This window comes from Acanthopagrus latus, chromosome 5, assembly GCF_904848185.1.
Source record: "Acanthopagrus latus isolate v.2019 chromosome 5, fAcaLat1.1, whole genome shotgun sequence".
Taxonomy (NCBI): domain Eukaryota; kingdom Metazoa; phylum Chordata; class Actinopteri; order Spariformes; family Sparidae; genus Acanthopagrus; species Acanthopagrus latus.
Genome location: NC_051043.1, coordinates 14,320,422 through 14,346,864, shown reverse-complemented (window position 1 = coordinate 14,346,864; position 26,443 = coordinate 14,320,422). Strand labels below are relative to the sequence as shown.

Genomic DNA, 26,443 nt, shown 5'->3' with positions numbered 1-26,443 from the left:
TTAAAATGCACCTGTTTAAGTTATATATATATATATATATATATATATATATATATATATATATATATATATATATATATACCATATATATACCATATATATACCATAAATCTGGATTGAACATTTTTACCAAACAATTGCTGCTGTCCATGGGTGTTAATGTCAGGTGAGTGTCAGTTTTTGGTGTTCTGGAGAGCAACAAAAAACAAAACAAAAACAAACTGCCCTTGAAAAAACATCCCCTGTGGCTCCTGACTGACAAGTTTTCCAGAGTGAGGTCAGAAAATGACTTGTCACCTGATTGCATCAATTTCATATGAAACTGCCTTGAAATATGCCCCAACACTTCCGCTGACTTTCAGAAGACAGGAAGCAGAGTCAGTCTGTTGAGCATGCGTCTCATTGACACACAGCGGCAACAAGTGGAAGATACGGTTTTTATGACAGTTGTATGTGTCTGTCAGGAAGTCAACATCTGAAACATGAGCAAACGAAAACTGAGTAAGTCGCATTTTACTTTGTGGTGTTGTGTAATATTCGGGTATTTGGGCACATTATCATTGGAGAAACCAGACATTCTTGTAAAACATGATATAATATCTGAGTCCTTAAGTGACAAAAGAACAGTGTGGACGAAGAGTTGCAATATTTAAGCTACTTTATGCTTCTGCTCCACGACATTTCAGCGAGGGAGGTATTGCACTTTTTGCTTCACTACATTTGTTTGACAGCTTTAATTCTTTTAGAAAGTTATCAGTTTATGAAACTCAGTACATGTTTAATAACTAAGCCAGTGGTACCTCGTACACAGACAGTTGTGCTGTGGATGTCTATGATCCGCCAAAGAGACACAAAGATTCATGTTTGAGGCCCAAAGAGGTTCAACACTAGAATGTTTTACAAAAAAAGCAAATAATATGGAAAAATTGGAACAGTGAAGTAAAGTAGTTAGACAAGTAGTTGTAATTTATTACAATATCCATCACAAGGGCGTATTTTCTGCAAAAGCAGAACTTTAATTTGAATACTGTCAGTGTAAGTAACTGATAAAAAGTCTTTACTTTTACTTCAATTACATTCTAAACAGAGAACTTTTGCTTTGCAGTTTTGTGTTTTTTTTACCTCAGTCAAGGATCTGAGTACTTCTTCCACCACTGCCGACAACAACTTGGAAGCTCTGGTTAAAGGTGCATTATGTAGTTTTTTCGGGAAGAAATTTCAGATCTTCATTGGCTGAAAACTAAATAAACAAACTCTCTTTGTTTTCATGGCCCATTAAACCGATTAAACAAACTGAGGACAGCACAATTTCATACTGTTTTACTTTGTTTACATGAGGCGGACCCTGCCACCTTTCTTGCTTCAAACAGTGTTCTGGAGACCTTATTTTCCTCTGAGGACAGCTTGTTTATATTTCTGATTTTTTTTTATTACCTCATTAGTACAGTAGATATTAGAATATTAAAATTGTGGGTTTGAATTTCTTGCACCAAAACTAAATATTGCCCCTTTAATCTTAATCTGACCACATATTTTGTTTTACAATCTTGTCATATGTCACTAAATAAAATCTTTCCTCTGAAGTGCAGTGGAGTAGAACTGTTAATTAACAGAAAATGGAAATAATCAGTAAAGAGAAATAGAGGCGCTTGAGTGATTGTACAACTACCTTCCTTTCAGTCGCTGTAAGATGGGTTCTTAGAAACGATGAGTCAGGGTAAAGAGGCTGACGCAAATTAATTTGTGCAATCCTATAAAAGAATGTGATCTACTGACACTTGTTTCACTGTGTGTGCATGTGTGTGTGTGTGGGTTGGCTCTTTGTTCACTGTTCCACTTACAAACAGTTTTTTGGTCCATTGTAACTGGAGCATAGACTCGCCTTTGTGCAGTTTGAATGGACAGCGGGCTGGCTGAGTGCAGAGTTTAGCACAGAGTTGAGCTAAGAAAAGACAGCGAACGTCTAAACAGGGACAACAGCTCACTGTGCCTGTCTTCTTCAGTGGCTGGACTTGATGGTCGCTCACTGTCTAAAGCTGAATTTCAGCCGTGATGCATCTGAGGGTTCATTCAGTTGAATTAGGCCTGAAAACAAGTCTGAAACTTTAAACAAATCACTGTGTGTTCAAGTCAAGTCAGTTTAGTTGTGTCATGAATAATAGAAGCATTAAAACGTTGTCTTTTCAGAGACATCTCTGTGTTTTTACTCAGATTGGACCAACTGCTGATGTGAATCTGTGCGTGTAGGTCAGCTCAACCTTTGTCCACCCAGAAATGATGCACGCTCAACACTATTCTGTACTATTTTTGGATATGTTAATCATCTAAAAAAAAGTAAAAAGACGAATCCAGGATGCACTTAGCCTAGCGTTGCACAAAGACTAAAAGCGGGAGGGAGTGCAAGCCTGGCTGCATCAAGTCCATTACATGCCTTCAATGTGAAAACAAAAAAAAAGTAGCCTCTTTGCATCTGCACCTCTGCGGTCCCCACGGTCCCCTGTCTCTTTTGCAAAATCATTAGTCTATATTTAGCTGAGGAAATAAATATCCATCAGTGTTTTCAGAGTCTAATAGGTCCCTGGGGCAGAAACATAATCAAACACTGCTCAGGGCTCGAGGGGCTGCAGTTCGGAATAGAAACGATGAGAGTTTCAGCAGATGAGGGTACAACAACATTCCTGGGATGACTCTACGGAAAAGAAAACATGTTTTGTTTTTCACGAGACAAAGTGAAAACTAAATGTTTGCAGCTGCTGGTGACTCAAATGGCCCACATCATTCTTTAATTATCTCTAAAATGTATCTCACAGGGGGAATAATGTATTACCTGACTGAGACCGTGACCGTATTCAGAAATAAGCAGGTGAATGCAATAACAGAGCGATCCACACTTGTGATACATCGCTCTCTTTAAACACCTTAGATAACAAGGTTATCAATCATTCTGTGTTTCCCTGTTTTAGTGAATGAAGCGCCCCATGTTGTGAAAGACTACAAAGTAATTTCCTGTACGTCATCATTCAGTCTCTGAGAACCGACTGTCTTATCATCTGTTATCATCTCATCCAGAGTCCAGAGTCGGGCCGGATGTACAGACACGTCACAGTCGATTACACATTTATCATTTAGACTTGAAAGATTTTAGCATGATTTCTTTATAAACCATTTGGACCATCCGTGGTGAAAGATACAACATCTAAAAAGATGCCAAACTTTGGAGGATTTGGAGACTCTGACAGGAGTTTACAGTTCATCCAGAGGGTGACTCGCCGGACTGCACTGTCGTTTAGCATGTAGTGTATCAGCACGCTAACATGTGTAAGTACAGCTGAGGCTAACATGACATCATGACAGCAGAAATACAGAGAAACAGAGAAACAACGGACAACAGCATGTGTGACTGCTCGACGACCGACTGATCTGAAAGCTCACCTTAAAAATGAAAATTCAGTCATTATCTACTCAACCTGATGCAGAGAGAAAGTTTCTCAGTCTGCAAAACACGCTCCAGAAATGTTTTCCGGATGAGAACAGACTCTCTGACGGCGTAGGGATGAGTAGATAATGACAGTATTTTTCTCTTTTGGGTGAACTGTTCCTTTAAAACATACCTCCAGCTCTGTTACTCCCCTCCAGTATGGCCTTCCTTTTTTTCGTTTCACACGTTAATAAGAATGTCACGTCTTCACCTTGCATCATCGAAGGCGTCATCAAAGACGTTTTTTTTGAAATCGTGCTGCCTCTAAAGTCTGCAGACAGGTTTAGAATCGATCATTTGGGCAACAGGGATGTCTGAGCCAAATTCAAAGCAATTTATCCAACAGATGTGGAGGTATTTCACTCCGAACCAAAGAGTGACAGAGTAAAATATGTCCACAGCCGTCTCACTTTCTGAAACTTTAACCAATTTGTTTGATTTATAAATTGTTTAAATTTAGATGTCTGTTTTCTCTTTCTTATTGCTGAATTCATAAAGTCACCACGCCTTCATTTACATCCTGAGACTCTGATATCTAATAATTTTGGCAAAGGAATATTTCTGCCAGCCTTTTAATCAACCATCTCCTCTCTCCAGGTTTCAAATGGCTTGGGAGCCTCACCAATCTCTCCATCCGCCGCCCATCAGGGAAGCACCGCATCAAGGAAGCCCCAGAACAGGATGGCATCCACTGCGGCGCCGCATCATCAGTGGGTGGCCACACTGTGGATGACATGGAGAGCTGCCTCCACAGCCCCACTTATGCCAGCTCGAGCGAAATGTACACACACGTGGGCACTGTGCCCCGCAGCCAGAGCCGGAGGAAGGGCGGCGAGAACCTGAAGGAGCAGAAGAAGAAGGAGGAGGAGGGGTCGAGCGGAGGGCAGAGCCAGCGGAAGGCGGGGGAGCATGTCCGTGACTCCCCTCTGCTCAGTGCGCTGTCCAGCCACAGTCTGACCAGTCTGGACCGGCCTGTGCCTGTTTCTGCGCCGGCCCGGCCGCTGCCTGCCACCCCGCTGCTCAGCCGGGCTTCACCTTTGACCTCTGCGCCAAAGAGCTGCCTCAATGATCCTTCAGCCGACAGCATTAGGAGCCAAGAGGCATTATCATGGAGCCAAGGTGCTTTAGAAACTGATAAACCTGTGACAGAGCCTTCAAACATGGCAACCAACGCCCCCAAAGTGTCCTCATCACAGGATGTGTACGTGCCGATGGACCCGATAGCTGAAGCAGCTCACGCTCACCTGAAGGACGACCTGATACAGAGGCAGCGAGGTGTCACAAGCAAACAGGAAGCCTCAAAGACTTTAAACGGCTTGCATGAAAATGAGAGCACTGACAGGTGAGAGAGTTCATTTATCAGACTTTCAGAGGATGTAGTGACGGTCCAAGATATAGATAGTTTGGTTCTTCAACCAGCACTACAAACATCTATTCAGAGGGCGTCACTTGTCGGGTTTTAGGTCTTATGAGTTTAAGAATCTGCCATGGCAGTGAGATTATTTCAGCCTGTCTCCATTGCAAATCAGCTAGTTTGGACAATTTTCAAAATAAGATCATAAGATTTTCTTTGGGTAAATGTACAAGTTACAATCAAAAATGACTTTTAAAAATAAAGATTATAGTTTATCCTAATGCATACTCTTTTAATACTTAATATATAATAGTATGTTTCATTTGACATCAAAATGCAACATTCAGTTGTAGTTTAAAGGAACACTATGTTGTTTTGGGGGAAGGAATTTCAATCAGAACACCTAAACAAACTAAATAAAGGAACTTGCTTTGTTTTCTGGACTGAATGAACAGAATGAACAAACTGCTCTCAAAGGGCAACACTTTACTTTTACTTTGTTTATATGTGGCGGACCCTGCCAGCTTTCTAGCTTAGTTTATTCAGCAGTGGAAAAAAGATCTCTGAGTTTGTTTAATTGACTCATTAATATGGTTAATATCAAAATACTGAGTTTGGATGTCTTCTCCAAAGCTACATAGTGCCCTTTTAATCGTGGGAAACTTGTCATTTCAGGAGAATATAGTTGAGTGAATGTACGTCGTGCGTCATGATATTACAAGAAGTATTGCAGGTCATTATGTCGACAGTGAAGTTGTCATGTTGGTAGAAAAAGCGCCCATAATATGATATAACTGTGCCGGCGCACATGCGCAGTGGCTCCCCGCCTGGCCGCTGAGCTCCAGTCAGTCAACTGGTTGAGGCTCAGCGGCAGTGCGAGTCGGACTGTGCGGGAGAAGATGTGTGAAGTCGGGGACGCCAGTCGTCGGTCAGTCCGCCCTGGCGAGCGAGAGAGGAGGTGAGAGGAAAACTGAAATGAGCTACATTTAAACCAACCCCTGGTATAAAGTCAGCAGCAGTGTTTATGCTGAAGTTTGTCTGAGCAGCATCTCTGAGATCAGTGTCAGAGCAGGAATGTGCGGTATGTCGCCGTCATCTGTCGTCTGTTCAACTGATCCACGACTCATCTGCATCTTAATATTTTAACTTCTGATCGTTTTTTTTTTCCCTGCATGTTTTGCGCATGTAGAGCGGAAACAGACACAGCTGAGTGTGATGCTGTAAAACATGAAGAGAGTCTGAGCGGTAAAACAAAAGAACATTTACAACAACTAGTTGGATTTGAGGTCAGGCAAGTCAGTCAGTCTGCGTGTGTGTGTGTGTGTGTGTGCAGAAGTGCAGGCTGATCGGTAACTGGACCGGGCTGTGTTTTACATAAGAGCAGGAATTTGATCCTGCTCTGGTTTCAGTCAGAACAGTGATAAGACTTGTCTTGGCAGCCTGGTTCACTCTCTCCTGTCTGTCCTACCTGCCTCAGTCTGTCCTGATTTACACCTGGTGTTGACCTAATGTTCTGCCCTGCGAAACTACAGCAGCTCCAGGTCAGAACAGAGGAGCAGAGGCATGGAAGCTGAGAAAAAGGGGTTTTTAACTCTTTTAGGCTGGGCAGCAACTGTGAAACCCATAGAAAGGTTGTAATGTATTTTTTTTTTTTTTGTAACTTTAGGCTCATTATTTTGACTGAGAACTGAGAATTCACACAAATCCACAATAATAAAGGCAGAACAGCCTAGAGTGTTTCAAGAAAAGTATAAATATACTTTTTTGCATTGATAATAAGAGGAAAAATAATAATCTTTTTTTTATAATAATCAAGAGTTTCTAGCCAAGTGTATCAACCCAAGCACTGTTAAAGGTGCTGTACATAAGAATTGGCCACCTGAATTCATACTACAGTGGGGGGGTGACATGTCGTCTGTCAACTGTAGCTGCTATTAGCCTGTAAGCTCAGTTAGCTGTGCAGCTAGTGGTTGTATTCATGAACTGTACTTGGACAAAAGTACAAAGTGGGTAGTGGCATGATAGCGTCAATAAGTGTCTCTGCAACACAATACATATAGCCTACGTTTATGACGCAGTTCTTTTGTTTTGACATGTTTTATAAAATCAAATCTCACATATTTCACCTTTAATATTTATACTTAATTACATTAATTTGATGGTTTTAAGACACTTATCTGACTTAGATAAAAACTGGATCACCACATCGAATGAATGAGTCACAAAAATGAAACAACAGTTTCTATCAGCTGTCTGATAGTAAGTCGCCTTTTATGCTAAAGAGTGTCTATAGCATGAGCTGTATTCTTCTCCATCATGAATTGATTTAGCCGCAGCGTTGACATTTGATTATGTGGATTAACAGACTGAATAACTTATACAAATGATTATTTTTGAATTACAGATAACTAGGAGAAAATCCATAGCTAAGGCTAGCTGCTGATGTCTCGCAAGCTAGCTTTCACCCAACATAGCCCTTTTGCTTTACTGATCTAGGCAGCTTCAGCCTTGTAACTGCAAATTAAAATGTTGCCACAGAAATGACGCATTTATGAAATATAATATTCAACTTACAAAGTTTGGAAAGCAACTGTATAAACTGCTGGGTTGATACTAAACTGTCACAATAATGATTTCTGAATAGGTCCTGAAGTTCAGGCTGTGTTTAGTCAGGTGGGCTGTTAATGTGTGTAGAATTATCATCATCAATAATATCAGACCTTCGCATGCCAAGCTGATGTTCACGAGTAAGGTTTCTGATTGAGCTGGTCTTTAAATGATGGCCTGCGATCGCCCAGATCCTCGTCAGCAGCGGGTGATTTTCTGAGCTGGTTCCTGTCACAGTGAGAGTCATTTGTGTTTCCTAGTTTCAGACTTAGTCATAGCAGAAGTGGTTATTGAGGCTAACCTTGACCTTCATTGAAAAAGTCAAGACAGGCTTACCAACTGTGTTTCTTTTTCCACTTTGTGTTTGTGTCTCTGTGGTAAACTTCTATGTGGACTTGAGACATGTAGATGGTGTCACATTTGTTTTTGGTTACTAGAGCTTTGAACCACAGCTAGTGTCTCTATTTCTGTGTGTGTGTGTGTGTGTGTGTGTGTGTGTGTGTGGATGTTATTAGTGTGTCTCCTGCAGTGGTTTAGGAGCTTTTGGCTGAGGGTACAGGAAGTGTTGTAAAATGTGATGCTGGTTTGGGGAGAACGGCCCCCAGGCGGAGGGAGTTTCCCCCTCGCCGGGATCTCAGAGCAGTCCAGTTGTGGTGGACGGTTCTTCTCCGCTGTGTCTGTGGTTCAGAGACTTTACCTCAGAGACATCCACAGCTGCCGTTCACTGAACTGGAGTAACTCTGTATAAGCGCTTATCTGGTGGGACGACTTACATCTGTATCATTCTTATTGATACGTTGACTTTACCTGTTATGTAACTATAACCTTGGCAGAATGACTGAAACACTTGTATGGGCGGCAGAGGTTTGACGTCTTGTGTACATTTAGTTACTGATGTACTGGTTGGAGCCATATTGGTCTACAACTGATATATGGTTAACAGCATTTATGTTGCCCAATCTGCGCTCACTTTTTTTTTTTTTTTTATCAAAGATGAAAATGTGGGATGTGTAATGTATCCTGCTACCACTACATGTCCTTGTCCCAAGTGTTCAATGATCACTTTTAAGTGATCACTGTCAAAAATGTATGTATATCGGTCAATTTATCAATAGCAGAATATTTTACTTCCAATATTGGGCCCAAAAATTGAGTATTGATCGGGCTGCAGTTTAAAACTGCTGGCTAGAAAGAGAGACAGTTTGTCATTAAAGTGGCTTTTCAGAAGTGGCCATATCAAAAACATCCAGTCATGCCTAAACTTGTGTTATGTGCACTGCTAATGGTGGGCAGAAGGTAGACGATAAAAACATTGTAGAAAACCAAACATTTTACAAAACACGACTCTCCAGATGAGCAGGATTTCCCCCACGTTCCCTCCCTGACTCACCAGGATTCACACTATGTGAATCTGCTTTCATATAGATCGAAGACATAATATGTAACATCTCTGCATTATAAAACCTCTAAAGATTTTGTTGAGTACTTACAAGCCAGCGTTTGACTTGTAATGAGGGCCAGATGATGAAATGTTTTCAGACATTTTCTCGTGATAGTGAGAAGTTATTTCTTGATCTCAATAAATCAGACTTGTTTTTTCTTTAGAGCTCTGATTATTTAATGATCTGTTTTCTTTCTGCTGATGAAATAATTGTGTCCTAATCACAAGAAAACACAACTTGTTTTGAGAAAACAAAATGTCGGAAATAGATACATGCACGTCCTCTCAAACCTCACAGAGAGTAGCCCAGGGTTCAGTCTGATGGGCTCCAGACACATACGTCTACATACAGTTTGTGAACAACACTCGGGGAGTTTCTCATGCAGTGTGTTTTACTTGTGTGTTCACATCTGCTTGTGTGTGTGTGTGTGTGTGTGTGTGTGTGTGTGTGTGTGTGTGTGTTTGCTGTCCGTTCTCAGAGTTTGTGTTTGGGAACAAAAGGTCACCTCCCTTGACGTGACTCCTGGAAATATGCAGCATGTTGAGGAAGAGCAGAGTGATGAGAAAAAGAAAAAAAAAAAAAAAGAGCCATTGCCAACGTGCAGTTTCACACTTTCACATCACCGCTGTCAGAAAGAAACAACGCAACTGCCGCTTTGAGTGTTTTTTCCTTTTTTTTTAATGTCAGCTGAAAGTGCAGAGCTGAGTTTTATAACTCCCAGAACCACCAGACTTGGCGAGAAGCCAGCTTGTTTGATTGCTGGATGGACATTGGGAAGAAAAGACATTTCCTTTGCTTCAGTCCTGAAAAACAGTTTGACACAGCATTACAAGTATTCCCCATCCTCCCTGAAGAAGTTTGTTGTGTTGCAAGCTGTTGCTGGGTGGTGACGGATTAACACACGGCTGCTGTCAGGCAGTTGTGTAACAGGACAGGCGGGAGAACGAAAACCGTGCTGATACTACTGCTGCTGCTACCAGCTACTATTTGTACTGCTGTTGAAATACTTATGGCTAGTTATTCAACCTAAATACTTCTGTGTTACCAACCAAAATGTGTCTGTGGCGTTGAGAATGAAAAACTGTTTCCGATACATCGACCACTTTAACCTAGACTGAATGACTCAACAGCTATCAGATGGGCCACATTATAGTTTGATACAGATGTTCATGGTGCCCAGAAGATAAATCCTAATGACTCTTCCTCTAGAGACCGACCAGTTCTTGACTTTCAGGGCCGATACCGATATTAAGGAGCAGAAATATTCCATGATCGATACATATAGGCACATATGCTAATATACACCGAATATATACACAAATGCACGTTTCGCAACGGTCCCTCAAATGTGCTTATTGAACACTTGTGTCAAAGATACATATGTAAATGAGGCAGGATATTAAGCAACAAAATCCCATCAGCCAAAGCTGTACTTGCTTGTTAGCAATTGCCAGCATGCTACTTTGCTAAACTGTCATACTGAACATGCTAAACATCATCATGTTAGCACGTTGAAGTTAGCATTTAGCATTGCTCTGCCCAGGAACAGAGCCACTATCATGGTTTGTAGCTCTAACATGGCTCCATAGATACATCAAGTGCTTCACTGTATGTAGGGCACACGGCGAGCAGACTTCAGAACAGTGGTGACTGAACTGCTCCAGTGTATAAAATATCATAACTGAGAAGATTCATGCAGGAGCATTAAAAGTGATTCATGATGTAAACTTCTCATATGTTTCTTCTTCTTTTTTTCAGCCCGCCGATTCTGACAGACAGCGGTGGAGAATACGTGAAGGTGAGCTTCCTCTTTATATGACTTCAAATCTATTTTCAACTTCAGTAACACACTTATCTTGTTTATCTGTGACTTCCTTTTCACTGCGGTGGAGCCTTTCTCTCTTCCTCCTGTCAGACAAAACTCTTTCTGTTCCCACCAGTGGCAACGCTCTCAGTAAAGGTTAAGTTAAAGCTCTTTTCTGTCTGCTGCTGTGATCCTCCACACACGCAGGCTCTAATTCAGTCAGGGCTGGTGACAGAAAGGACTCGGGGTATGCAGCCCTCTGCGGTGAGATACTTTGAAGTCGCTGTCGCCGCTGTTGCCACTGGTAACCGCGGCGGCCTCGATTCGGACCGGCAGCGCTGCCTGGAAAAGGTAGAAAGAGACACAGAGGACGAGAGAATTTCCACTTCATTGACTTGTAATTGGATACTTGACAAACACACTCGTCTGAATGGTACAAGCTGGCAATGAATGATAATGCTAATGAAATTAAAGCTATTCATTAGGGGCTTCCAGGTCTTTTACCCCTCAAACACACACACACACACACACACACACACACACACACACACACACACACACACACACACACACACACACACACACACACACACACAGACACACACACACACTGTTTCCCATTTTGTTTTGAAGTGGCCCTGGCCTGGTGCCCAGCCCTTGATTCACAGTCCAGTGGGACAAACCATTCTGTCAAAAGTGAGGGGTGGGAGGTGTCAGAGAGAAGAAAAACAACATGTCACCTACATAACAGTGTTATAACAGTAACTACTGTGTGTGTGTGTGTGTGTGTGTGTGTGTGTCCCAAAACAAAAGCATTCCCACCCTGTCCTTGGTGTACACTCTTGATATACAGTATCGTCGTTTTTGTGTGTGGGTGTTTGTATAAAGACGCGTCCAACAAAGCACCACTGAGTGATGACCCCCGTCGCACAATGACGTTGCCACGGCGACGAGTGTAAGACTCCAGCATGGGTTTGGGTCTCGGGCCCCCGGTGCCCCCGGTGTGGATGCCAGTGTGGGAATGCCTGTCCGTCCTCCCTCCTCCCCCCCCGTCCTCGCTTAACACAGAAACACTCACGCATATTCACACGAAAACAGAGCTGAGGAGGCTGCAGCTTGACCAGATTTACCCACAATGCTTCTTCCCTCAAAGGATGAACATTTCAAGCAGGTTTTTGAGGGAAAGCGAGGAGTCTGATTTGATTGGTCGGGAGTTGAAACCTTAGTCGGAAGCTGAACATGAGGCTCTGGACTCATGCTGCTGTTGTCTCTGTGTGTTTGTGTGTCTGACTGTGTGCCTGTGATGCCCTTTCAGTTCTCTAAAGACAAGTTCTGGTTGGAGCCGCCATCGGAGAAGCTGAGGAAGCAGTTGGAGGAGGAGCTGAAGCTGAGCGGCACCAACCTGAAGAGCCATGCCTGGTACCATGGACGCATCCCCTGGGAGGTCTGTTTTCAGCACACACACACACACACACACACACACACACACACACACACACACACACACACCCGAATTCCCTCCTTATTTACGCACCACCACTGGGTGATCACTTCATACAGTGGAATTTAGTGTTTTCTCCGGGGTCTTACTGGGCAGAGGCGATAAAAGTCTGTATCCGCTGCAGAGTCAATTGACCCGGGTGCAAATGCTGAGTTTGCACATTCCCATTACACACAAGAGCCCGATGTTTGCGGGTTTAAGTGGGATAATTAAGCAGTGGAAAAGGGGTATTGGAATCAAAAGTCATGCAGCAAATCATCCACAGGGGGGAGCTCTGACCCAACATTAAATGAACTGATTTTTAGTTCAAAGGTAAAATCTTGCTCACCCAACCTGGATCCATGAAATGTAAGAGAAAGGAGGGATCCCTCGATGTAGCAGCATTAATACAGGATACAGAGTATTATAGCTACAACCATCAGATTACAGCACGTGAATGCAAGTGCAGCAGCAAAAATCTAATTACCCTTTAATCTTTTTAACATACCTGACTGACATGCTCTTCTGCATGACAACCTTATGTATCAGAAGTGTGAATTGAATATGAAATATCCTCATCTTATTGTCCTTTTCCTCCTGGACTGACCCAACAGTCTCTGATGGCTCACGCTCAGGGTGAAGGGTTTACACTAACAACTCCTCACGTGGATAGAGCAGATATGAACACCTCATATCTGTTCTGAGACAAGCGGTTTTAACACACTTACATAAGCACTCCAGTTTATGCAAACCTGACATAAACTGGACAGATAAATCTGTCTTCTTAATTGTATAAGTCTGAATCAGAAACAGATAAATGCTGATTTATGTCAGGACTGGACTAATTTAATAGGAACTAACATACCTTCACGCAACAAAATAATAATTCAGACAACTGGAAACTCTTTGTGATGTTGGTAAAAATGGAGCCACATCACTGCATATATTTATGTTCAGATGTCACATATAATTCCAATAACCAAAGGAGATTAGAATTAGGGGTGTATGATATGGATTTTCTTTCCCCAGTACCAGTGAAATTGCTGATAATTTCACGTTTTCGAGAGAAATTCATGTCTTGCAGTTTATTTGAATCAGAAGGTAAGAAAGGCTGAGATGTTGTGAACAAAGATGGATGATTTAATATTACAAAGCTCTAATTAGATTTGTTCTATCAAATCTCTTGTCCTTTTCCCTCCTCTGTGAATGTTTGTGGAACATGTTTTGCAAATTGCAGGCATGTTGTCTTCCTCTATAAAAAAAAAATACAAAAAAAACACTCTGCATGGGTTGTTCTTGTTTTCTACCTCTTCTTCCGCTTCTTTTTTTTCTTCTTTCTTCTTCTCTATGTGAAGAACTCGAATGTGGATGACACAACTTTCCATATCGAAGTTTGTAAATTCTTCACTTGTAAAGTCAATGAAAGCAATTCGGTGTTATATTATTGGCTCTATTTATCAGTTAAAATTTCACCAATACCAATAAACAGATATGATAAATTTCCTAATTTCAGGCTGATATTTATCTTGCTTCCTGATTTATAATGTTCCTTCAGGTGTCGGAGAGCCTGGTGGTGAACCACGGCGACTTCCTCATCAGAGACTCTCAGTCCAGTCTGGGCGACTTTGTCCTCACCAGCCACTGGGAGCAGAAAACACTTCACTTCGTCATCAGGAAAACAGTGGTTCAGTCCAGTGAGACATATACCCGGGTCCAGTACAGCCTGGAGGATGAGGCCTTTGACTCTTTACCTGCTCTCGTTCACTTCTACGTGGGCGGCAGGGCGGCTCTGACCCGGTGGAGCGGAGCTCAGATTCACCGGCCAGTGAACAGGACGCTGCCTCTCAGCTACCTGGAGACGGCCTTCTGCACCGCCATCAGTACCCCGTCTTGCCACAAACAGCTGATAAACTGCGAGGAAAGGGTCTGTCCGAGAAGGTGAGGTTTCACTCAGAACTTACAAGAACACAGGGGATTTTTTTTTGGCACAGTGTCTGAGATTATGCTGCCGTCATTGTATTTTTTCCCAGACTACCAGAATACCCTATATTTATACCTCCACACTGCTGAAAGTTTTGGTGATCTGATCGTGATCGTGAATGTGATACCTCTGACATGCTATGAAGGATTTTTTTTTTTTTTTCAAATTTGCTCCAAGTATCCACTATGACTCAGGGATAAACTGATTAGAATTCAAAGAGCTTATTTTGTCTGACCAACATCCAAAAAAAAATGCCAATATTACATGTGCAATGATACAAAACAGAGAAATGCAATCTGGAGACGTTGCCTCATAAATAACTTGAACAGTGAATCAGTTATCAAAGTTGTCATTTACAAATTCATAAACTGATGGATCAACTCAGCTGTTGGATTTAGTCAAAACAACTATTTCTCTGTAGTGTAACTCGTTTCACTACTTGAGTTTAGTTTGAGTTTACTTTTCTGTAATCGAGGCTTATTAGCTGTATCTTTCCCAAGTGCTTTGGTGACAACACTTTATTTGGCAGCACCACAACACAGAGACAGAACTTTCTATTTACATCATTTACTTTTAATCTGAGAGAGACAACATGAGGATGAGTTACAGATTCAAAAAGACATGCTATTTCCTGATTCATGATGGCCTGCCATCTGTCTCTCTCTGTCTGTCTCCACACAGTCCTTCCTCTCTACACCACAGGGGGGCAGATGGAAACACAGAGCAGGACGACCGGCCTCAGCCGACTGCTGGAGAATCCTCACTCTCTGTGACTTACAACAACAGTGAGTTGAATACTAAACTAAGCTAACTAAACTTAAATACTGAACTGGACACTTTCTGCTCTTTGCTTTCATGATCTGTTTCTAACTGTGAGCCAGTAAAATTCTTAAATCATTAATAGGCATTAGGCAGTTGATTATTTGGGCAAATCATTTAAATTAGATTTATTCCCTCAGGCCTAACAGGAAGCATAAGAGTGCAACTGTAAGCTGCCCACCGTCAGTTCATTAGTGAGTTTTTGGTAGTTTTATTTTGTGGCCAAATAGACACACACAGTGCTGATGAACCAGGTGTGGACTTTGAGTAAAAAACATTTTAAAATGTTTTTATTTCATAGATTCTTCCTGCTTCAATTATAGCCTGACAGATTCAACGACACGGCTGATGGTTTTAGTTCATTACAGATATATTTGTTTGTTAGCTTATGTGTCAGGTGATAACTAACAAGACCGCAGTATCTTTCTTGTTACAGAAATGTCAAAAGATGAACCATTACATTTCTCATTGCTCAGACCACACACACACACACACACACACACACACACACACACACACACACACACACACACACACACACACACACACACACACACACACACACACACACTTCTTCATCAAAAGTTTGTTATAGTTTAAAGTACTTTATTATAGTTTTACAGATGATTTTCTAGTTTTTGCTTTGTTACCTACAATAATTACATTTCCACTGAGGGTACCTGCTACTGTTACATGTTCTGACAATGTTACGCTAGATTAATTTATACTCCTCTATGAAAAGTTTGCAGGAGAAAATGGTTAACGTGCTTTAGATGTTTGTTATGCACAATGCCCATATTTGCCTAACTTCTTCAGACTCATTCAATTCCATCCTGCAGAGGAAGCTTTTATGTTGTGCACAGTTGGAAAGATTTCTGTTATGGAAAAATGTGTAAACTATCCTCCCAAAATGTCAATGTAAAATGTCCTATGTGATATATAACAGTAAGTGAATGTGAGAAGTAAACAGAAACTTCAAAGGCGTGCGCTACAAGTGCTATCTGATTCCGATAAGCCAAAACTAATCCAACGATGCAAGCTGTGTAAGACGACACACAATACTTACTTATGATAATACTTATCATTTAGCATTTACACACAATGTTCTCGTCCTTGGGCATTAATGTCCCTGCAGTAAACACACACAGCTGTATGATCTGTTGTTTTCTTCAGTACAGCAGAAAATACAGGGAATTATAAGATGTTTGATACAGAACTAGACAAAGATGGAAAATAAGCATACTTTTTAAATGTGTTCAACAAAATAATTGTTTCAGTCACCACTTAGAAATACAGTATAGTAAAAAAAAAAAAAGCTGGTATAGGTAATTGAATGCTTTGTACATGTGTTGTCCACGGAGTGGCTAGGATACAAAAATGTGCAGACTGGTGACATGATGATACATTTATTGAAACCTTAAGTATATGCAGAGGTACACATTTATATAATCACACTTTTGTGAAGCAGTGGATATGTTGCATGGTTGTGCAGCACACAAGACCAACTCTTTATAGACAATCACAAGACATATGTGCCGCTTTTTAAAAAATATATTTTACATCACACCAGTTAAACGCAGTAGTTTATGAGGGTAACGTGATGTAAAATATTACGACAAAAAAAACCTGCAAAAAATCCTTCAAAAATATTCCTAATTATTTACAGATTTTTCAAATGTCCTTCAAACTAACAAAAATGCAAACAGAACTGTGGCGTTTGTGGGTGCATTCAGCTAACACGGTCAGGCCTGTTAGGAAACCTGTGTAAGACTGTTAGTCCTGCGCTGGACTCTAAATACAGAAATGTTGTTGTTTTGTTCGTGAGAAATCAGGATTCCGAACATGTGACATGACCATCTTGCCATACTCATTATTCCTTTTTGACTTTGCTTTGACAAAACACTCTACGCCACAGAAACTTCACTGCAGAGATGAAAACAATAAATACTAGCGAAATAACTGCAAACAGAAATGCCGCCACATCGATCGAATGGTACTGGATCATGGACATCTTGTAAGACTCTGTCCTTAGATGCTTCGCACCTTTGTGCCTCATGACAAACTCGATCCAGAACATGGCGCGGTCCAGTGGCTTCGTGGGCTGATCTCTGTGCAGGCTGGACAGTGTTTTCATCTTCTCCCTGTAGGTCGGCTCATAGAGAACCTCCTTCAGCGCCTCCAGAAAGTTGTCTTTGTTCACAGTTGCAATGTCTAGGACTTTAGCCACACCTCTTGCTTTCATCCTGAAGAAGTTGTCCTGCTGGTCAAACATGAGGGGCAGGCCAACCAGGGGTACGCCGTGGTAGATTGCCTCTTGCATTCCATTGGTGCCACCATGGGCCACAAAAGCTCTGGTCTTGGGGTGTCCCAGGAGGTCGTTTTGAGGCAGCCATTCCAATAGTAAGGTGTTGTTGCCGAGGGTGGACGGTCTTTTGCCTTTGTGCCTCCAGATCACCTTCTGAGGAAGTTGGGCAAAAGCAGCGGCAATCTCCTTGGTGATGTCCTCAGGAAGTTTTGCCACCAAGGTTCCTAATGTCATAACGATGACCCCATGTTCACCAGAGCTCTGGACAAAATCCTCTAGTTCCTTAGACAGCGGCTTGGAGGGTTTGCATTGGAATCCAGACATGTAGACGATGTTTGGCATGGTGGGTCGCGGGAACTCAAAGGTAAAATCGTTCCTCATCAGCCAGATGTCTGCAGACTGAAACAGCTCCATGTAATGCACATCGTTCCCGAAGTAACGCTGGACAAATGGTATGTAGTTTGGGTCCGTGACATACCAAATTTGTAAACGAGTGAAGAAAAAGTAAAGCACGTTCTTGAGTCGCTGGAAAAATGTCATCTTGTCAGTCAACTCTGTCCCTGGTATCGGGACATAGGAAAATGGGGAAGGTGTAATTGCATGATGCCCCTCACCCTGAATGGTCCACCTAACATTAAAGACAAGTGGAAGACCCAAACGGTGACCCAGAAGCACCCCTATACCAATCGCAGGATCTGTCAGAACCAAATCATATTTGGCGTCATGGAGTTCCTGCATCATTGTGGTATTCTCAAACAACTTCCCCAACATCTCAAGCGACTGCTTATTCATCTGATAGAACTGCTCCACTAGTTCATACTCCAGAGATATACGGGTCCAAAGTGAAGCACCTTCCCGCCGCATGTTCATCATTCTGATTACAAATGACCCAAACTGTTCTTCATCAAAACCAGAAGGAAATATAGTGATGGACTTGTAATATGGGGACTCTGGCTTGATGTACCAGCTGTCTGATGGCCGCAGCACCGTGATTTCATGGCCTCTGGAGTGAAGCTCCTCGATGAGGACTTTCATGTTGATCCAGTGGCTTCCGTCCACAGGGCACACCAAGACTTTCCCTCCATCTACCGAGTGTAAAGCGCAGAGAAGCACCACAAGTGCCACCAGGGTCGGTCGGTGCATTTCTGAAAGAGATTCTGACAAGAGATGTAGGAATGTTAGATCTGTCAATGCTTTAAAATTATGCAATATTCACCCACTTAACAAACAACTGAGCACAAAGAACTGACAGCTTAGATGGGCAGATGTAGAGGAACTGGTCCAGTTCATTGTCTGTCTTTCTATAGATCAAAACCACCATTCTCTATTTATTTACCAAGCTCGAAAGGCACCAGACACCTAATACCTATGAGATGTGAAAGTCGATAAAGGCACCCGCAGGCAAATGAAAATTGTCTCTCGCACCTCAAAATGCTCCTTTTTCAAACACTAGAATTGAGGGGGATTTAAATATACACATATTTGAAACACACATTTGATCATAGAACAAGTACCAAGATAATCAGTCTTCAAAGAATACACATGTTGCAGGTGTTACATGTTCAGATCATTAATTCATGTGGTTCCGGACCCATTTAAGCACACTGCCAGTGTTACAAAGTGTGTAAGGGGGTGAGGATCCCCAGCAGAACGCACTTTTCCCCTTTGGCTTCTTCTAACAGAGCAAAGACCAGCCAAACAAACCCGATGCACACCAGTGCAATTCTTTCCATAGAGGATTTTCATTATTCCTTCAGCACACTGCTCCAAGACTTGCATACCGGTAATTGCATAATACAGTTCAAGAAGAGCTTCCCATCACACAACTGCACAGTGTGGGATTTCCAGCAGCCAAATCCCAGGAGGATTACAGAGGCTGCTTGCATTTGGTGGATGTTCCCACTCTCGGGTTTCACAGCTTCACAGCTTTGTGTTCGACTGCAAGTGGTGCTTAGTAAAGATAGGTGTCAACCTGTGAAGAGCCTTTCATAGCGGCTGCATTTTGTATTTATACAGTCAGTGGTCTAAGGACATTAAGATAAGAAACCCTAACTGTCGGTGAAATGTTCTACTTTAGCTGCTTAAAGGTGTTCAAACATGTCATTGTATGATGTTAGACTACTTTCTATAATTGTGTACTACTTTAACAGCTGAGACTGCCTGTACTGAATACACACTCTCTCTCTCTCTGAGCAAAACTAGAGTCAAACTCTGCCGTGCATTCCTTTCTGTAAACAGAAATCGTGAGGCTATTTTGTTAGCTGATAAGCAAATGTTATTCCAAAATAATGAGTCAATGGTCTCGCTTTAATTACGCAGAGTTCGGGTTTCATCAGGGTTTTATGTTTCATGTTGCCGTGGGTCATGAAACATAAAGTCCAGTCCAGTTGTTGTTGTTGAGCTTGTCAGTAGGAAACATCTGGAAGTCGTATATGGCTCAGTGAGACTACGAGACCATAGTATCCATCTGCAAGTACTCAGCTGAGCAGTCCATCGATACATTCCAGTAACATTCACATGGACAACAACTGCACCGAAAGATCAGTACAAGTTTTAAAACTTGGTGTTAACATGCCACAGGGTATTTAAGCCTCTAAAACTCCTTTACTGGTCTTAATTTTTTATCCAAAAACTTACCGAGAGTGTCGGAGTCAATAGTTTTCTTGTCAACACAATCCTGTTGTTGTTTGCGTGTCCAGCTGACAGCTGACTGACTGACTGGCGTCCAGCTCTGATGGTCACAGCAGCTCGGAGGGTTTTGTTCCTCTAGTAGCTGGTCTAAAGTTCAAAGTGTGTGTAATGTAGCTGCAGCAGCAGCACCAGCAGGTTGGTTACACAAGGGAGAGCTGAGCTGGGAGAGAGTCTCACGTGGCAAACTCTGACTTTAAACTTCAGATGTAGTTCCGAGATAAGTCTGTTCTGTGGTCACAGGTTAACGTGAGCAAAGGCTCTCTGACGGAAAGCTTCCTACAATGAATGAATATGACATGGATCAGACTGTGCAGTTACTTTGCTGTTACTATTTTTTTTATTACTGAATCCCAGCTTCAGCACTTCCAACAAGCCTTCATTTAGCTGAGAATTCCTCTCTATGTATTCATTATTGTAATGAAAGAAAAAGAAAAACAGGACCACTGACAATAAACATTAAAGTGTACATGTAAAATTAAGATCAAAAGTGTTTTGAAAATTAAAATCTGCTTTAATTAGTTTAAACATTTTAAGATTGAAAGTGTATTGTGAGCCTCAATTAAGTCAGCATAATGCTGTGTAAAGTTCATCACATTGTGTAACCAGACAATGTACTCAGGCCAAGTGTACATGAACTACATGACCTTGTTCATTGACTTTAAAAGCGCTCGATGCGTTCTTTTACGAGACAAATGAATTATACATTAAAGCAAAAACGTTTCACGCAGAAGCTGAGGTGAACAGTTTTGTAAAGATTGTCAGGGGTGGAAAAATCTTTAAAACCCACAGTTCTTCTTTTCTAGATTTTAATCGATAGAGTGTTAAGAATTGTGATCAAGGAATAACTTAAATGCTGGATGATGTTTTTTTTTCATTCCAGAGTAACAGGGTGTTGGCTTGACTAAAGTGTAGCTGCAACGAATTTACAAAATGTTAAACGGTCAAATAACAAATCAGCCCCTTCTGGATTGTCAACTCGACTAAACCTTTACTACCGGTGTCTCCTGGGTGTTTTGCTCCTGTGGTTTAAATATAACGAGTCAATGCTTATCAGTCCTACAAATACCAGAATCCTCTGAACTAAAAGAGCAAACACAGCCATATGTGTACCACCATGTATCATGCCTCAAAAGAATACTTTGAACATACATTTCATTCTGAATGCAATCTACACTTTGGCCTCGTTTAAGTCTGGTGATATGCAACATTTTTCTGATTGTGTGTAAAGTCCATGAAAAGGCAAGGCAAGTTTATTTGAATAGCACGATTTAGACCCAATGCAACTCAAAGTGGTTTACAGGAGCATAAAAATAACATTAAATATTGCAAATAAAAAACATTTAAAAACAAGTAAGACCACGTCAAGTAACACAACATTAAAACAACTTAAGAGAAAGGAAAGTAGGCTGAAATAAAAAAAATGTTTAAGAGAGACAGGACTAGACAAAAGAAGTCACAGTGCTGAAGTCACAGTGCTGTTAAAAGCTTTAAAAGTGTCAAACAGAGAGTCTTCAGTCTAGAGACTGAAAGCAGACCTCTACCTGACGACCAAAAACAGCAACTAACTGATCTTACAAGTCTTGTGTATCAAGGCTTCATATATTTCAGACCTCTGCGCCATATGGCTCAATTGTTGTCCAGATATTGAAAATACATCAATGAGCCGCACCCTCACACTGCCTGACGTGTTCTTTATACAACATAAACACACACGCTACACTTGATTCTGACTCACTGTCACACAAACACCGCCCTTCCACCACAAATACTCACCAGAGCACCCGGTGTTGATTAATCCGCCGCTGAAAATAGACCCAAACAAATGCCCTCCTCCTCCAATACTTCCTCCTGTGTTATTAAAGTTGTTTAAATCTGGAGCTGCTGAAGGAACCAGTGGACCAATACCTCCAACATTTGATGGGATCAAAGAATAACTGGTGTTGACATAAGTGTAAAAAGCGTTAATAAATGTCGTCCGTTTCCTTATCTCCTCCTGTCTCCAGCTCCACAGTCTAGAAGTCCCAACATCAGTAGGACGCCCAGTGTGGCTCCATCCCCGTCCCTTCCCAGGCGTTCGGATCCCTCCGGACCTGCACCCTCTCCCAGCAGCACCCTCCGCAGACAGTTCAACGACAGACCCCAACCTCATCTGAACCACGACTCCCCATCCTCTGATGCAGGTGGGAACTGCTACACGGAGCTGTACCCCGGCCCTCAGAGCTACGTGGAGAGGCTGCGGGCAGAGGAAGGGTCAATGGGCATCGATCCGCTGAGGGTAGAGGAGGGGAACGTGTACTCCACGCCGGTGGTAGAAACTGTCTCGTCTTTCAAACCGAGCAGGTACCAGTCGCCGCTGATGCCCAAGGAGAATAAGCCCTTGGAGGTGGGCATCCTGCGGAGGGTGAAGGAGCTTCTGGCTGAGGTCGACCCCAGGACGGCGGCCAAACACATCACTAAGGCGGACTGCATGGTACTGTTAAAAAGTGGCTAAAATAAGAATAGTAATGCTTTTTTTTTTTTTTCCCCCAATTGTTGTTTCCTAAAGAAGCCAGAAGTGGACCAGTCATCATGTTCCTGTGTCTTCCAGGTGGCCAGAATTCTAGAAGTGACTCCGGAGGTGCAAAGGATGATGGGAGTTAGTTCTGGGATGGAGCTGCTTACGCTGCCACACGGCCAACAGTTGAGACTGGACCTGCTGGAGAGGTGAGTTAGGATTTTTACAAATGGTCAATCCTCAGCACAAATTGACAACCACGTCCAACCAGCTGCATGGTACTGAAAACTGAGCCGACCCTCTCTCCTCCCTCCTGCAGGTTCCAGACCATGGCGACCATGTTGGCTGTGGATGTGTTGGGCTGCACCGGGACGACCGAGGAGAGGGCCGGTCTGCTGCACAAAATCATCCAAATCGCCGCCGAGCTCAAGAGCACCATGGGCAACATGTACGGTTTCGCTGCTGTCATGAGGGCCTTGGAGCTGCCGCAGGTAAACATGCATCCCCCAGACAGGGAAATACGTAAAATATTTGTAAAATACATGATGGGCAAACCAAGGTGATGATATTGGGTTTCATCTTAGTATATCAGAATAACCCCTGTCATCACCCTCTGTACATAGAAAAATGAGCACTGTCATCCTGCGTTATTAAAACTGCACGTTATCTTGCTTTATCTTTTATTGGTGGTATAAATCTGTACAGGTTGCTCACCCATAGGTGATCTGAGCCCAGTGCTCTTTATGTAAATGGTGAGAGCCGGTCACCTCTCCAAACCTGGGTCCGCTGCAGAGTTAGTTTTTTTCTGTCGGTGTGTCAGGGTTTTTCACTTGCCCGTTTGTGACCGGATATCCTTTTTGACTACAGAAATGTAGATGAAGGGTTAACATATGAATATAAATTGTAGTCAGCGCTCAATTGTGATTTTAAAACTAAGTTTTAACTAAATAAACTGCATGCTGTAATGCATATGAGTAAAATTATAGACTTAGACTAAAAAATACTCAAGTACCCCAAAAAATGGCACTGAAATGTGTTACGGTAATTTGTGTCGCTGCAATTAGTTAATTCCACCCCTAAGAGCCCTGGCTTAAGTAGGGACACAGTGTATATGTTGTCTGCAGTCACTTCACACAGACGGCCGTTCAGTGATCCACCCATGCTAACAAGCAAAAGGAAAAACTACCTATCATCTTCGGACAACAGGGAAGGACGGTCAGATATACCACCCTGGCCCCACCTCTACATCTGAAACAGTCACTGCCAGGTTTTCATGGTGATGTTTCTGTGCCTCTCAGGTGTCCCGCTTGGAGCAGACCTGGACGGCATTGCGGCAGCGGCACACAGAGGGCGCCATCCTCTATGAGAAAACTCTGAGGCCATTCATGAAGAGTCTGAACGAAGGCAGAGGTAGGGGGGCCTACCGTGATTCCCGTGGTTAGACAGTGATTCCTGATGGTCACCTTCCTCACAAGCAACACTGACTCTGTCTGTGCGTCTGTCCAACAGAAAGCTGTCCGCTGTCCAATACCACCTTCCCCCACATCCTACCACTCCTGTCTCTGCTGGAGAAGAGCATTGCGGTGGGTGAGGGCACGGAGCCGTGGGAGACGGTGGAAGTCGGGGTGGACGTGGTCATGTTCCACCTGGGGGCGGCGAGGACCATCGCACAGCTGGGGGGCATTTACCGCTCCAACGCCGAGAGCAAACTCCAAGGTAATGTTGTTGATTGTCAGAAGATTATTCCAACTTAAAATTTCAAGTTTTATTTAAGACATTAAAGAAAATATATTTTAATATGGGGTCAAACTGACAAAAAAAAAATATATATCATCAGAGACTAAATTATTGTTGCTTTCACTAAAACAAATGGCTGTTGCAGGTTTCCAGGAGCAGGAGGAGGTCCTGGAGCTCTTCCTCACTGACTTCCAGATGAGACTGTTGTGGGGGAGCAGGGGAGCCACGGAAAGCCAGGCTCTGCGATATGCCAAGTTTGACCAGGTGCTGACCGCCTTGTCCAACAAGCTGGAGCCACCTGCCAGACCACACTGACCACAGATTGTTTTTAGATTTGTGACTTTGTATACCTAGGATGATGAGCACCCTGTTGTGTTCTCAACCCTACATGTGACAGTCCGTTGGTCACGGAGCAGCTCCTCCTGGCAGTCCTGATGACCTTCCAGTCGAACTTGAATGAGGCATTGAAAGGGAGAGCAGGATGTTTGAAACAGGAAGCCTTCAGCCACAAACACTTGATAAGCATCTAGTCTCAAGCAGTTTGTTGTCTTTGCTGGTCGAATCCTGCCCACATCTTACAGACTGTGAGGGTGAGACTAACCTATCACCTGGTTCTCTGGAGATTGTTGGGATTCAGATTCTTGTTCAAAAGCTAATCAGCAGGATGAATGTTCTTTTAATTTGATCTCATGCTAAATGGTTAATTTCTAACATTTCAGTTGCTTTAATGTTGAAATGCAAAGTGTTTGTGTTGAAGTCCGAGTTGCAGCAGGATGGTGGAGGCACTGTAAGTATGAGGCAGTACTGCACCCTGGAGGACAAAAAAAAAAAAAACACAAACCAAGAAGCTGCAGAATTTGCAGTTAGACCATTAGTCAAGGACAATTACTTGTCTGCTATTTTGATAAGCGATTAAATATTTTTGTCATCATTCAAGCAAAATGTCTAACATTTGCTGGTTCCAGCTTCTTAAATGTCAGGATTTGCTGTTTTTCATTGTCACCGATGTCAGTAAATGAAGAGTGGGTTTGGAGTGTTGGTTAGACAAAAGAAGCAGTTACAAATAATCGGCACATTATCGGTTTGATTCAAACAAGGTAACGCCCTAGTTTGCCATCCTCATCACAGTCTTGTTTGCCACTTTCTATATTCTTAACTGAGGATGTAAACAATTTAAAGTGGAAATCAGTTGAAATCAACTTTATCCTGCCAGCATTTTTTATTTAATATGTTGAAGTTTATTACCAGAGGACTTTATCTGTCCCGCAATGAACCAAAATGTGAAGATATCAGTGTGCATATATGCAACCCTGTGCCAATTTCTGTTGTGGTACAGTGGTTTTGTTCTGCAGGAAAAAACAACAACACTTTTATGTTACGAGAAGCCTGAGACCTGTTTTTATGAAAATAGTTCCTGAGACGAGGCTGTGCCTCAGTCTGTTGTGTAGAAATGTGCTTATATGTCCCTGAAGGCTGGACCTTCCCTAAATCTAGAACTGTATGAAGCGTATGTCATATTGTACAACCAATAACAAAATAATATACTATTCACATTTCTATATTTTGTATTATGTTTCTCACCATGTGTTAATCGTTGGGATTTTATCATTTGAAGTGAGTATTTAATGAGATTAGAGGGGCTGTAATCAGTGCTGGGGTCACTTCACGTTCTGTTGAAACGTCCTTTTTTCTCAGACTGTATATGTGATTATCGCTATGTCAATGTGGCGAGTGAACTGAAAGCGACCTGACCCCAACAAGTGCAGCCCACAGGTACTGAGCATTTCTATTACCTTACACAGTATTAATGTCTAATATTTATCTGAAATGTGAAAATAAAATAAACATGTTTACCTCGCTATCAAGCCAGTTTACTGGATAAAACTGTTCATAATGTGTATCTGTCAGAAACACGCCTGATGCCTGACCCATACAGCTTTCCAACACTTATTTGAAGAGGTCTAAGATCACAATGGACTGTGTTGCACTGTTCTACTGCCGACTTCATTTAAACATTTAACCATTCACACATACACACACTGCAGACCAGTGGAACAGCCATAGCACAAAACCATCTCTGCCTGGTCTTCCTTTCACTAACGCCTTACATAATGGACAATGATGTGTCAAACCAAGCTTATCTGGAGTGTTAGAACATGAAAAAGAGTGTTGAAGGCTAATGAAGCTTGTGAAAGATGTGTTTATTCTACCATGCATAGTACTGAAACACATCTGCACACACACATCTGTG

General features: G+C 42.3%; 2 protein-coding genes across 3 annotated transcripts; one reads left to right on the top strand and one right to left on the bottom strand.

Moving 5' to 3' along the window:
- Positions 1–373: 373 nt before the first annotated feature.
- On the top strand, positions 374–26,053 carry sh2d3cb (SH2 domain containing 3Cb). Of its 2 annotated transcripts, XM_037097529.1 has the most exons (12): positions 374–501; positions 4,076–4,820; positions 10,640–10,679; positions 12,001–12,129; positions 13,721–14,103; positions 14,828–14,931; positions 21,965–22,431; positions 22,549–22,664; positions 22,775–22,946; positions 23,754–23,865; positions 23,965–24,171; positions 24,338–26,053. In XM_037097529.1, exons 1-12 carry the CDS (start codon positions 483–485, stop codon positions 24,505–24,507), a joined length of 2,664 nt encoding a protein of 887 aa, XP_036953424.1. In that variant the 5' UTR covers positions 374–482; the 3' UTR covers positions 24,508–26,053. The 2 variants fall into 2 exon arrangements, with proteins under 2 accessions (XP_036953424.1, XP_036953425.1); XM_037097530.1 differs by lacking the exons at positions 374–501; positions 4,076–4,820 and adding an exon at positions 5,653–5,790 and having other exon boundaries at positions 24,338–24,507.
- On the bottom strand, positions 16,356–20,196 carry LOC119019180 (UDP-glucuronosyltransferase 2A2-like). The gene is made up of 2 exons (XM_037097531.1): positions 19,908–20,196; positions 16,356–18,427 (listed from the first exon to the last, which is right to left on the bottom strand). The coding sequence occupies exon 2, from the start codon at positions 18,411–18,413 to the stop codon at positions 16,836–16,838; it is 1,578 nt and encodes a 525-aa protein (XP_036953426.1). The 5' UTR covers positions 18,414–18,427; positions 19,908–20,196; the 3' UTR covers positions 16,356–16,835.
- Positions 26,054–26,443: the final 390 nt, after the last annotated feature.

What these genes read in the sequence shown, in the direction of transcription:
- LOC119019180 (XM_037097531.1), bottom strand. Translation starts at nt 18,413, where the DNA reads ATGCACCGACCGACCCTGGTGGCACTTGTGGTGCTTCTCTGCGCTTTA.
- sh2d3cb (XM_037097529.1), top strand. An exon ending in GGGCCTTGGAGCTGCCGCAG is followed by an intron (nt 22,947 to 23,753) that starts GTAAACATGCAT and finishes TGTGCCTCTCAG; the next exon opens with GTGTCCCGCTTGGAGCAGAC. An exon ending in GAGTCTGAACGAAGGCAGAG is followed by an intron (nt 23,866 to 23,964) that starts GTAGGGGGGCCT and finishes TCTGTCCAACAG; the next exon opens with AAAGCTGTCCGCTGTCCAAT.